This window comes from Mastomys coucha, unplaced genomic scaffold (assembly GCF_008632895.1).
Source record: "Mastomys coucha isolate ucsf_1 unplaced genomic scaffold, UCSF_Mcou_1 pScaffold14, whole genome shotgun sequence".
Lineage (NCBI taxonomy): Eukaryota > Metazoa > Chordata > Mammalia > Rodentia > Muridae > Mastomys > Mastomys coucha.
Genome location: NW_022196896.1, coordinates 89,375,545 through 89,388,970, shown reverse-complemented (window position 1 = coordinate 89,388,970; position 13,426 = coordinate 89,375,545). Strand labels below are relative to the sequence as shown.

The following is a 13,426-nucleotide window of genomic DNA, read 5'->3' as shown; positions in this document are numbered from 1 at the left end:
TTTCTCTGTGTAGCCCTGGCTATCCTGGAACTTTGTAGACCAGGCTGGCCTCAGAAATCTGCCTGCCTCTGCCTGTGCTGGGATTAGAGGCATATGCCACCACTGCCCAGCTTGGGTTGTTTGTTTGTTTGTTTTTATTTTTGTTTGTTTGGTGTTTTTGTTTGTTTTTTTTTTTGAGTCAGGCTATTACTATGTCTTTGGAAAATTTGAACTTGCTATGTTGTTCTGCCAGTTGATCTCATACTTCCAGCCTTTCTCCTAGCTCTGACCCTTATAAAGCCGAAATTACCAGCATCATTTTACTTGAATCATTTCCTGCTTGAATTATTGTTTTAACAATAGTTTGTAATTTCTCCCTTTTACTTTTTTTAAAAAGATTTATTTATTTTATATATATAAGTACACCGTAGCTATCTTCAGATACACTAGAAGAGGGCATCAGATCTCATTACAGATGGTTGTGAGCCACCATGTGGTTGCTGGAAATTGAACTCAGGACCTCTGAAAGAGCAGTCAGTGCTCTTAACCACTGAGCCATCTCTCTAGCCCCACTCCTACCCCCTTACTATTTTTTTTTCCTTTTTAAAACTAGGATCTTGCGCCCAGCAGTGGTGGCACCTGCCTTTAATCCCAGCACTTGGGAGGCAAAGGCAGGCGTATTTCTGAGTTCAAGGCCAGCCTGGTCTACAGAGTGAGTTCCAGGACAGCCAGGGCTACACAAAGAAACCCTGTCTCAAAAAACTTAAAAAAAAAAAACCAAAAACCTAGGATCTTGTTATGTAATCCATGATTTACTTTGAATGTACTACATGGCTCAGACTGGCCTCAGACTGAACATCACCCCGATGGTCCTCCTGTCTTTGCTGGGATTATGGTAGTGTGCTACCATACCTAGCTCCCTTTTGATTTTAAAATCCTGTGGCTTTGCTCTAAAACATGTGTTTGATTTACTGTAACTTTTATATCTGACTGTATTGAATTTAAGCCATTTACAGTTGGTTTTCATAATCATTTCATTGCATATTAATTTATGAAAAACATTTTCACGGGGAGGAGGAGTAGCTCACTGTTACAGTGTTTGCCTAGTACCCATGAGAGTCTAGTTCAGTCTCCAAATCCACAGGAAAAGAAAAGAAAGAGAAAGCCAGGCATGGTGGCCCATGACTTCAGTTCCAGCACTCAGGAAGCAGGAGGATGTCTGTGGGTTTGAAGCCAGCCAGGTCTACAAAGTGAGTTCTAGGATAACCAGGGCTACCCAGAGAAACCCTGTCTCAAAAAGAAAAGGAGAGACACTGTGCTATGCATCTTATATTTCACTGGTAAGAGTTGAATATAAAAGAAGATACACAAATTATTCCTATGTAATTACTCAAATTGCTTATATTTAAATGCTGCTTGTATTTGAAAATCCATAATTGTTTTACAGGATTGCAAGCCAGGTAGCTGCTTTGGACCTTGGCTATAAACCTGGAGTAGAAGCAATTAGGAAGAACCCTCCTAAAGTGCTGTTTCTTCTGGGAGCAGATGGAGGTTGCATCACACGACAGGACTTGCCAAAGGACTGTTTCATTGTTTATCAAGGTAAGTAGCACCTTGGCACTAAAAACAAAAGAGAATCATACATGGTGTATACTAAGAGGTATTTGATACACACGGCTTCTGTTTTGAATAACTGTTCTGACTATATAGAAGTTCATTGAAGTGTATATAATATGGGTCTGCAACTTGAATATGTGACTTTTTTATTTGCAATTTTTTATAATAAATCTTAATTTAAAAGTCAAAACAAAATCTGTTAAGCAGAGGAGTAGCGTATACCTGTGACCCTAGCCCAGGATGAGGATGAGACAGAAGGACAGGAGTTTGAGTTCTTAAAACCTGTCATAGGTGGGGCTGGAGAGCATGCTCAGTGGTTAAGAGCACTGACTGCTCTCCAGAGGTCCTGAGTTCAATTCCCGGCAACCACATGGTGGCTCACAACCATCTTTAATGGGATCTGATGCCCTCTTCTGCTGTGTCTGAAGACAGCAACAGTGTACTCATACATAAAATAAATAAATACATAACTCTTCAAAATAAATAAATAAATAAAACCTATCATGGGTGAACAGTAGCCGCCTTCCCAGCTGGGAGTGTGATACACACTTGTGAGTATTGTCCTCAGAAGCTGAGGTAGGAGGAATGCAGGTCTGAATACTCAGCATGATGACAGTAAAATCTTACTATGATGGTGGCAACAGTGATGATGCTGTTGTTAGAAGAACCTGAATCCTGCAAGATAGGCTTTTAATTTGTTTTTTAAGCAAGTTCTCATGGAGCTCAGGTTGAGTGCTAGTTGAATACATAGCTGAGGATGACCTTGAACTCCTGCCTCTACCTCCTACATATTGGGATTATAGGCAGGTTTCATCATATTTCACCAAACTGTAAAGTGTAATCACTTGGATTCTGAATTATAGGACATTCTCTTGCTGCTGTTCCTTGTATAGAGGCTTGTTTTTGTTTGTTTGTTTCTAGACATGGTTTCTCTGTATAGCTTGGGCTGTTCAGGAACTTGCTCTGTAGACAGCTAGCCTGAGCTCAGAGATCCTCCTGTTTCTGCCTCCCACTCCAGCCTTCCAAATGCTGGGGTTAAAGACATGTGCCGCCACCATGTGCCTGGTTTTGTGTAGAGGCTTGTGCATGTATGTTTTCATGCTTGGCAAGACCTCCCCACCTAGGCTGGACCTGAAGTCATGAGCCTCATGTTCTGCCTCCTTGTCCTGGGGATTCCAGGAGTACACCATGTCTGGCTTAAGTAAGTTATATTATACTAGACCTTAGTCAAAAGACTAAGAAACAAATAAGTAGGTTATAGGTAATATAATACTCTGACTTTTTGTATATGATTCATTCTTTTGAACTCCCACTTGTAAATGTAATTCGGTTTCCCTAAAGTAAATAGTGCATTTTATACTCAGGAATGATGAAAACTGTACCACAAGCTTTCATTTTATTGTATACATGGATATAATTAATTTATAACAGATTTTTTTTTTCTTTTGGTTTTTTTGAGACAGGGTTTCTCTGTGTAGCCCTGGCTGTCCTGGAACTCATTCTGTAGACCAGGCTGGCCTTGAACTCAGAAATCCGCCTGCCTCTGCCTCCCAAGTGCTGGGATTAAAGGCGTGCGCCACCATCGCCTGGCCTATAACAGATATTTTATTGCCATTAAAATCGTTATACAAGTACTAGAGAGATGGCGCAGCACTTAAGAACACTTAATACTCTTTCAGAGGACACAGGTTTGAACCTCAGTATCTACATGGTAGCTCACCATCTTCTATAAATCCAGGTCCAGAGGATCTAATGACTTCTGGCCTCTGTAGGCACCAGCACACATATGGTACACAACATACATGCAGTCAAACAGACATACACATAAAATAGTTTTTTTTTTAAATAAAATCATGGAGGTAGAGAGGTAGCTCAGCAGTTAAGAGCACTGGCTATTCCAGAGGTCCTGAGTTCAATTCCTAGCAACCACATGGTGGCTCACAACCATCTGTAATAGGATCTGATGCCCTCTTCTGGTGTGTATGAAGGCAGTTACAATGTACTCATATAAATAGAATAAAGAAAAACAGCTGAAATCAATGTATGTTTTGACTACAAATCAATTTTCTTTAAAAATGTATCCTATCTTGCAGGAAAAAACTGTCAAGTCCCAAGGAAACCTGAGACAAGTAAAAATAAAATAAAATCATTATATAAGATTTTATGCTGGGTATGGTGGCATACACCTTTAATCCCAGCACACAGGATCAGAGGCAGTCAGATCTCTTGAGTTCCAGGACAGAGTGATTTCCAGGACAGCCAGGGTAAAGGAAAGAAACCTTTTCTCAGCAAACAAACAAAACAAAGAAAGATTTTATTATATCTTTAGTTTATATAGTTAGTTGGTACAGAACAAAATGGGTGAAGTAAGCTCCTGTTGTGGTGCTTTCTAGGGTAGTCAGTTTGATGTACATACTATCTCTTTTTTTTTTTAATCTCTTGAGGCAGAATCTCTTATAGTCTAGTCTGACCTTAAACTTCACTGTGGAGCCAGTATGACCTTGAACTTCTGATTCTCCTGCTCCTACCTCCTGAGTGATGACATTACAGGCATGCACCACCACATCCAGCTAGTATAATATATTGTCTTAATAGGTTTTTCCCTCATTTGGTTTGCCAAGACAGGGTTTCTCTGAAAAGGCATGCACTACTATACCCAGCCACTTTCATAGTTATAAAGTGAGACTAAGTGTAGTTCAGGCTGGACAGTGGTAGCACAGAGGTAGCACACACCTTTAAGCCCAAAATCTCAGGAGGCAGAAGCAGGTAGATTTCTGAGTTTGAGGCCAGCCTGGTCTACAGAGTGAGTTCCAGGACAGCCAGCGTTACAATGGAGAAACCCTGTCCCAAAAAACAAAAACCAAAAAGAAAAAAAAAAGTAGTTCAGTGGTAAATTGCATAGTTTGTATGAGGCCATCATAAATAAAAATAAATAAATAAAAATAAAAATGTCAATTAACAGGAGGTATACTATCTTCCCGTATAATAGTAACAAGTATATGTTGGGTTGGTTTGTTGTTGATATGGTGGTAGTAGGTTTTGAGACAGGGTCTTAACTGTAATTCATACTGACCTCAAGGTTCTCCTGCCTTGACCCCCACCCTGGGATTACATATCTGTACCAACCACTACTTTGAATTTTTTTTTCTTTTAGTTTCTCGAGGCAGGGTTTCTCTGTGTAGCCCTGGCTGTCCAGGAACTCACTCTGTAGTCCAGGCTGGCCTCAAACTCAGAAATCTGCCTGCCTCCACCTCCGCCTCCACTTCCGAAGTGCTGGGATTAGAGGCATTCATCACCACTGCCTGGCACTACTTTGGCTTTATTAATCAATTTTTACTGAAATGTGGTTCACTTTTTCTCCTCACAGGACATCATGGTGATGTTGGTGCTCCCATAGCTGATGTTATTCTCCCAGGGGCTGCTTATACAGAAAAGTCTGCTACTTATGTCAATACTGAGGGCAGAGCTCAACAAACCCAAGTAGCAGTGACACCTCCTGGCTTGGCAAGAGAAGACTGGAAAATCATAAGAGCTCTCTCTGAGGTATTATTTTTGAGGCATTTCTTTGAAGTCTTTTTTTTGTTCCTTAATATTCATTAAGCAGCTGGGGATGTTGCTCAGTTGGGAGAGGGCTTGCTTAGTATGCATGAAGTCCTGAGTTCAGTCAGTTCCTGTATATAGCTTGTAGTGCTGGAGACAGAACCCAGGGCCTCAGCAGGCAGTAGGCAGAGGCTCTACCGCTGAGCTACATTGTCATTCATTGAGGCATTAGTGATGCTGCTTAAGAGGTAATGGACACGTTAGCTGCTTAAAGTGATTTTCAAAATCAAGGAAAACTTTTCTCTAAAGTGAGGGAGGGTTTGTATAACCTGGTTGTTTAGGAGATAAAGTGTTCAGAAAATGAAGAATTGAAGTTGGTACTTTTATTGTGGATTAACAGCAAGCTTTGAAGCATTGATGGTTAGCCTAGTATCATCTCTATGATCCTAGACTTCAGGACCATACACTTGCTAAGTACTTTCTGCCACGGACAAACATTCTGCAGATAAATTATTAATGTGTGACATCTTTTTTTTTTTTTTAAATATGGAACGCTTCACGAATTTGCGTGTCATCCTTGTGCAGGGGCCATTCTAATCTTCTCTGTATCGTTCCAATTTTAGTATATGTGCTGCCGAAGCGAGCACTGTGTGACATTTTTAAATTAGAATTTTTGACATCTATATTCCATACATGATACTTCCTTGAGAAATCCTGTCTGGATTGGAGAGATGACTCAGTAGTTAAGAAGATAGCCTGCTCTTCCAGAAGACCTTGGTTCAATTCCCAGCACCCACATGGTGGCTCGCAATAATCTGCAATTCCAGTTTTAGGAAATTTGACACACTCTTCGACCTCCTTTGAGATTAAGCATGCACATGATATATAATTAGGCACATAGGTAAAACATATACAAAAATAAGTAATGAATAATTTTTAAGAAAGGAAAAAGGAAAAAGTGCCTACTAAAAGATATTAAAAAACTTTTTTCGGGCTGGTGAGATGGCTCAGCGGGTAAGAGCACCGACTGCTCTTCCAAAGGTCCTGAGTTCAAATCCCAGCAACCACATGGTGGCTCACAACCACCCATAATAAAATCTGATGCCCTCTTCTGGTGTATCTGAAGACAGCTACAGTGTACTCATTTATAGTAATAATAATAAATAACTCTTTAAAAATAAATAAATAAATAAATAAATAAATTTATTTATTTAAAATAACTTTTTTCTTTCTAGCGATACTGCATTATTTCATCATAGTTGCCATTATGAATTGTTTTGTTCCCTTTTTTGGTGCTGGAGATTGAGCCACAACCCGGATTTTTTTTCTCAAAACAAGGTTTCTCTTTGTAGCCCTAGAACTTGTTCTATAGACCAAGTTGGCCTCGGATTCAGAGATCTACCTGCCATTGTCTTCCAAGTGCTAAGATTAAAGACCCAGGCCATCTCAGCCTGCTAAAAAACAATTATTTATTATATTGGGTCGTGGTCTGTGCATGCTGCAACAATATTTGAAGGTTTAAAGGTCTCTAAGGGAGTCTGTTCTCTCCCTGCACTGTGTGGGTCCTAGTTCTTCAGGCTTGATGCCTGATGTCCTCAGTCATCCTGGCTTGCCTCAATTCTGACATATTTTAAGTAGTAAAGTTGTTTGTCATGGTGCATCTGATCTGTTGTAGATTGCAGGTATCACCCTTCCATATGATACTCTTGATCAAGTAAGGAACCGTCTTGAAGAGGTCTCTCCTAATCTGGTTCGATATGATGATATTGAAGAAACTAATTACTTTCAGCAAGCAAGCGAGCTTGCCAAGGTAAAAACTTGACTGTGTGCACTTTTCCTAATGCGATATATCTTGGCATGATAGTACTGGTTTTTAGTATGATTCTGGTCTCTCTCTCTCTTTTTCCAGCTAGTAAACCAGCAACTTCTTGCTGACCCACTTGTTCCACCTCAGCTAACTATAAAAGACTTCTATATGACAGGTAAGTTTGACGGCGGCCACCTACTCATAGAGAATCAGAGGACCTCCTTTAGCTTCATAGTTTTTTTTTTTTGGTTGGCAATATTTGCTATTAACCTAAAGAACTTGATTTTTACATTTATTTGCTTACCCTTGGGCAGGCATACACTCACCATGAATAATGTAGTGGTCAGGACAATTTGTGGGAATCAAACTCAAGTCATTGAGCTTGGTCATAAGCACCTTTGTCCAATAAGCCACCATCTCAGTATCCTCTAATCTAAAATTGTTAAACATCAAAACTAATGTAATTTAGGGGGTTGATCTGGGTCTCAAGGTTCATTTTGTATGTGTCAAGCATGGACACTATACCCCTAGTTCTCTAGTATTCTGTGTGTTTCTGACATGGAAGCAAAGTTTGAACACCCAAAAAGTTTAATAGATTTTTGTTTTTTGTATTTCTTCTTTGTTTGTTTGTTTTGTTTTTTCTGGTTTTTCGAGACAGAGTTTCTTTGTATAGCCATGGCTGTCCTAGAACTTACTCTGTAAACCAGGATGGCCTCAAACTCAAAAATCCACCTGCCTCAGCCTCCCAAGTGCTGAGATTCAAGGCGTGTGCCACCACTGCCTGGCAGTTTAACAGATTTTAAGCGTAAAATTTAGTATTATATGGAAAGTCACTAAATAGAAATTTAAAGTACTGGGGCTGGTGAGATGGCTCAGCGGTTAAGAGCACTGACTGCTCTTCTGAAGGTCCTGAGTTCAAATCCCAGCAACCACATGGTGGCTCACAACCACCTGTAATGAGATCTGACGCCCTCTTCTGGTGTGTCAGAAGACAGCTACAGTCTACTTATGTATAATAATAAATCTTTGGGCTGGAGCAAGCGGTGACTGAGTGAGCAGGATTGACCGAAGCAAGCAGAGATCCTAAAATTCAATTCCCAACAACCACATGAAGGCTCACAACCATCTGTACAGCTACAGTATACTCATATACATAAAATAAATAAATAAATCTTTGAAAAATATTTAAAAAAAAATTTAAAGTACTAAAAAGCTCTCAAGGTTTTCTGAAAATTATTGATAGAATATTCAAAATATTTAAATATGTTTTAATATATTAAACAGGGCTTCTGGTGTAAATTGTTAGACAGCTTTTAAGAAATGCAAACCACCATTCATTTTCTATAGCTTTGACAACAGTTGATAAAGGTATAAGACAGTTGATATGTAAATAATTTCTTACCTAAAAGCACATAGGAACATAAATTCATTTGTTTTCCTATTTTTTATTTTTTTAAAGATTTTGCTTATTTTTTGTATGTGAGTACACTGTCACTGTCTTCAGACACACCAGAAGAGGGCCTCAGATCCCATTATAGATGGTTGTGAGCCACCATGTGGTTGCTGGGAATTGAACTCAGGACCTTTGGAAGAGCAGTCAGTGCTTTAAACTGCTCAGCCATCTCGCCAGCCCCCCTTGTTTGTTTATTTAAAAACTGTGATTGGGTAGTGGTGGCGCCTGCCTTTAATCCCAGCACTTGGGAGGCAGAGGCAGACGGATCTCTGAGTTCAAGGCCAGCCTGGTCTACAAAGTGAGTTCTAGGACAGCCAGAGCTATACAGAGAAACCCTGTCTTGAAAAACCAAAAAAAGAAAAAAAGAAAAAAAAATGTGTATAGGGTTTGTTTACATGCATGTCTCTGTACTATTTGTAGATCTAATGCCTAAGGAGATGAGGAGAGGGTTTTGGATCCCCTGAGACTAGAATTATAGACAGTTGTAAGCCTCCATGTAGGTGTTGGGAACTTAATCCCAGTCCTCTGCAAGAGCAGCAAGTCATCTTAACTTCTGAGCCATCTCTCAGACTGTTGTACACATCTTTAAATTAGCATATATTAGTAGGTTATTTCAGTGAGGTGATAGAAGTGTTAGGATCAGATCCAGCAGGATGGTTTATTGTGTAAAGGAGCTTGTCATGTAAACCCCACAATAGCAGAGAACCAACTCCCAAAAGTCCTCTGATCTCTACACAAACACTGGACATGAGCATACCCCCTCATACACGTACCGATGATATATTTCTAAACAGTTTTTAAAATAAATGCAAGTTGGGATCATTGTACAATATACAACCAAGCACAAAATCACAATCACAACAAAACATCACTATGACTTCTAGTTTTTGAGTGTTAGCAGGAAGATTTCCATGTATTCAAAGATTGGCAGTTTTTCCTGGTCATGGTGGGTTACACCTGGAGTCTCAGTACTTGGGTGACAAGAGATTAAGGAGTTCAAAGTTAAATTCTGCCACATACAAGACACTGTCTTGAATAAGCAGTACATACAAAAAAAATTAGCTTTTTAATTTTTTTTTTTCTCTTTTTGAGGCAGAGTTTCTCTGGGAAGCCCTGACTATCCTGGGACTCACTTTGTAGAGCAGGCTGACCTTAAACTCAGAAATCTGCCTGCCTCTGCATCTCTAGTGCTGGGATCAAAGATCAAAGGCATATGGCAGCCTGGTCTACAGAGCGAATTCCAGGACAGCCAGAGCTACACAAAGAAACCCTTGTCTCCAAACAAACAAAAAAAAATTTATTTATTATTATACATAAGTGCACTGTAGCTGTCTTCAGACATACCAGAGAGGGTCAGATCTCATTGCAGATGATTGTAAGCCACCATGTGGTTGCTGGGACTTGAACTCAGGACCTTCGGAAGAGCAGTCAGTGCTCTTAACCACTGAGCCATCTCTCCAGCCCACATTAAGCTTTTATATACACATCAAACTCAGCTTGTCTGGTTCTTACCAGCCATACATCTTGCCAGTCTCTGGTGGGTTTTTTTCTTTTTTCTTTTGGAAATGCTTCTATCTCTTGTTGACCTCAGACACGACAATCCTGCCCCAGCTTGTGAAGTCCTGGAGGATGATGAGTGTGAGCTACAACATCTAGCTGATAAACTGAGTGTGTTGTGTCTATTTTTTTTCTTAGTTTTTTTTTTTAATTTCCTATCACTTAATTTTTCATGCTGGCATGTTATCTAGTTCTTATGTGGTTATTTAATTACTGCTAGAGATTAAAAGTATATAACCAGAAAGTTGTGGTAAATAGGAGGTGGAGGCAAAAAGATCAAAGTTCAAGGTCATTCCTTGGCTTCATAGACAGCCAGAGATACATAAGACCCTAACTAAAAAGCTTGGTCATTAAAGAGCTTATGTTCATAGCTGGGCAGTGGTGGTGCACACCTTTAGTCCCAGCACTTGGGAGGCAGAGGCAGGTGGATTTCTGAGTTCGAGGCCAGCCTGGTCTACAGAGTGAGTTCCAGGACAGCCAGGGATACACAGAGAAACCCTGTCTTGAAAAAATAAAAAATAAAATAAAATAAATAAATAAATAAATAAATAAATAAAAGAGCTTATGTTCAAAGTGTATTGCTTATCTACAATTGCATTACAGCTTCTCAATCTTTTGTTCTTGAATGTGTACATCAAAATTTTCGGTGTGTGTTCTAAAGTTACATTAACAAAAAATTAGCATTAGTGGCTCTTCTCTGTAATCTCAGCAATTGGGAATCTGAGGTAGGAGGATCACCCCAAATTTGAGGCTAATTTGTTATACTATTTTCTTCTGGTCTGTCCTGAAATCTGAGACATTATTTTAAAAACAACAAAGGAAGTTGTATTAACAAAATGCATGTTCTTAATGTCTTTCAGATTCAATTAGCAGAGCCTCACAGACAATGGCCAAGTGTGTCAAAGCTGTCACAGAGGGTGCTCAGGCAGTAGAGGAGCCGTCCATATGCTGAGATGTCTACCAGGGACCCCGTTTTGCTACAGACAGTAAATGGACAATGGTGTAATCCCTTATAAGTTAATGCTTTTCAACATGAGTCTGAATGATGTAATATTTAAAGATATACTATGCTTATCTGAAAACGGTATTGCACTTATCAAAAATCTTGCCAGTTTAAAATTTATGTAATTGTGTGCAAGCATTAACTAGTTTAATAAAACTATCATTTGTTCTTTCATGTTAAAAACACTGATCCTTAAAATATGAATTTTTTTATTTTCATAGGACATTCAGGGCTAGGGACATAGCTCATTGGTACAGTAGTCGCTAAGCATGTGTGAGACTAAAGAGTCAACCCCTGAAGCTTAAGGAAACAACATAGTCTTCCATTCGGTCCCCACATTTCATGCTGAAGATTTATGGGCCAGCAGGATGGCTCAAAATGGGTAAAGGTGCTTTTGTTTTGTTTTTAAGATTTATTTATTTATTATATATACAGTGTTCTGCCTGCATTTATGCCTGTAGGCCAGAAGAGGGCATTAGATCACATTACAGATGGTTGTGAGCCACCATGTGGTTGCTGGTAACTGAACTCAGGACCTCTTGAAGAGCAAACAGTGCTCTTAACCTCTGAGGCATCTCTCCAGCCTGGGTAAAGGTGCTTGCCGCCAACTCTAACTAATGTGAAGTTGAGCCTTGGAACCTACATGGTAGAAGGAGGAAACTGAAACCTACAAATTCCACACATACAAATCTAGCCAGCCTGGGCTGCAGTATAGAGTTATGCGGTATAGAGTATAGAGAAAGCTGGGTGTGGTGGAATACCCCTTTAATCCCAGCACTAAGGAGGCAGAGGTAGGTGGATTCCTGTGAGTTTGAGGCAAGCCTGGTCTACAGAGTGAGTTCCAGGATAGCCAGGGCTACACAGGGAAGCCCCGTCTGGAGTCTGAGGGTAGAGGGGAGTCTCAAAAAAAGATTGTTTTCTGTTAAAATAAGTTAATAGAAATGTAGGACTGGGGAGATGACTCAGCTGTTAAGAGCAGCAGTTGTTCTTTGAGAGAACCTGGGTTCAATTCCCCACCACCAACATAGTGGCTCACAACTGCCTGTTACTTCAGTTCTAGGGGATCAGATATCTTCTGGTTTCTGTGGGCACCAGGCTTGCAAGTGGTACATGCAGGCGAGTACCCATATATATAAAACAAGAAATAATTAAAGAAAACAACATTTTATTATTAACTTAGGAGATGATCCAAAAGTAGGTTAAATATCTGGGTTGTTTTGTTTTCCCTGCAGTTTGAGGCTTGAGCCCAGGGCCTACGCTGGCTGGGCAGGTGCTCTGCCATGGCGGTACAGCCTCAGCACTGGGTTTTGTTTTACTTTTTCCAAAATTCTTTTCTTTTGTAATTCTCATTTCTTCTCTTTGCACTAACAGCCCAACTATAGGATGCCATTTTCTTGGCATAAGAAAAAAAATGGTTTTAGAGTAGTAGTGTGCCATCAATCTGTTAGAAGTGGTTCAGGGGAGGCTGGGTAGTGGACAGTGTGCTTAGTGTATGTGAGGCCCTAGGTTCCCTTTCTTCAGACAAAATAATTGTACAAAATTTGTCATCTTAACTTTTTCAGAAATACTTGTCTTTAGTGATATGTCTTGAAGATATGTACTTAAAGTACTTGGCTAGGGTCTAAGGGCAGATGCGGCCCTAGGTTCAAATTGCAGCACACACAAAGGTACTTTGCCTAAAACTCCTAGCTGCCTGGAAGTATAAATTCTTTATGTTAAGGATTTGTGTCCAATACAGAGTTCCTGTGCCTCCCGAATTCTTCAGCACTCAACACTGCGGGCCTGGAGAGATTATAACTCCCTCCGTGTTTCACACAGTAGTCTTTGGTGAAGTGGACGGTGGAAAGGACCTGGATATGGCTAAGACGATCCGGCATCTTTGGACTGTCCTCCAGGAACTAAGGATACCAAAGATACTAATGACAAGAGTGCTGTAAAGGGTCTTGCTATGCTACCCCACCTTAGTCAGATTTATGGAGTTTTGCTTCAAAGAGTAAAATAAAATTTCCATCAGAAGAGGGAAACTGCATGCTTGTGCTAGAGGACTCTGGGAAGTGTGTAAATGAAGACAAATGATCTTTTGTTTGTGTGTGGGAGTGTGGGGGGGGGAGGGGTGTCTTAGTGTGGTTTTTCTCCTGCCTCTGCCTCCTGTAAAGCTGGGTACTACGTGGTTGTGCCACCATGATTGATTGTTGATGACTTACTAAAGCACTTCTTGCCAGATCAGATCTTGTTTAACTTTGGAAGTGTTGGACATTTTTAAACATTGTTTCTTCATTTGTAGCTGAGGATAAAAATTATAGTAACTCCACCTTATAATAACCTCACAGTTAAATCAAAAAGCTTATAAAACTTTTGGCTAATTCCTGAGAGTTGGTATTCAGTTTGCTCAGTAACTGAGGGCTCCATTGTGAAAGCAGACTCAAATGTTACTGGCTGCTTCCAGAGGCTGCAATGAGAGCCTGCTAGT

At 40.0% G+C, this 13,426-nt stretch overlaps 1 protein-coding gene and 1 non-coding gene across 2 annotated transcripts in view; one reads left to right on the top strand and one right to left on the bottom strand.

Moving 5' to 3' along the window:
• Ndufs1 (NADH:ubiquinone oxidoreductase core subunit S1) overlaps nucleotides 1-11,141 on the top strand; it is a 39,363-nt gene extending 28,222 nt beyond the window's left edge. The window contains exons 15-19 of the mRNA XM_031368987.1: nucleotides 1,423-1,581; nucleotides 4,964-5,139; nucleotides 6,812-6,946; nucleotides 7,046-7,118; nucleotides 10,814-11,141. Of these exons, the coding sequence (XP_031224847.1) occupies nucleotides 1,423-1,581; nucleotides 4,964-5,139; nucleotides 6,812-6,946; nucleotides 7,046-7,118; nucleotides 10,814-10,905 (635 nt within the window). The 3' untranslated portion in view covers nucleotides 10,906-11,141. The remainder of the gene's footprint in view (nucleotides 1-1,422; nucleotides 1,582-4,963; nucleotides 5,140-6,811; nucleotides 6,947-7,045; nucleotides 7,119-10,813) is intronic.
• Nucleotides 5,677-5,783, bottom strand: LOC116089515. Its single transcript, XR_004118321.1, has one exon. It is a non-coding gene; the product is annotated as a U6 spliceosomal RNA (small nuclear RNA).
• Nucleotides 11,142-13,426: the final 2,285 nt, after the last annotated feature.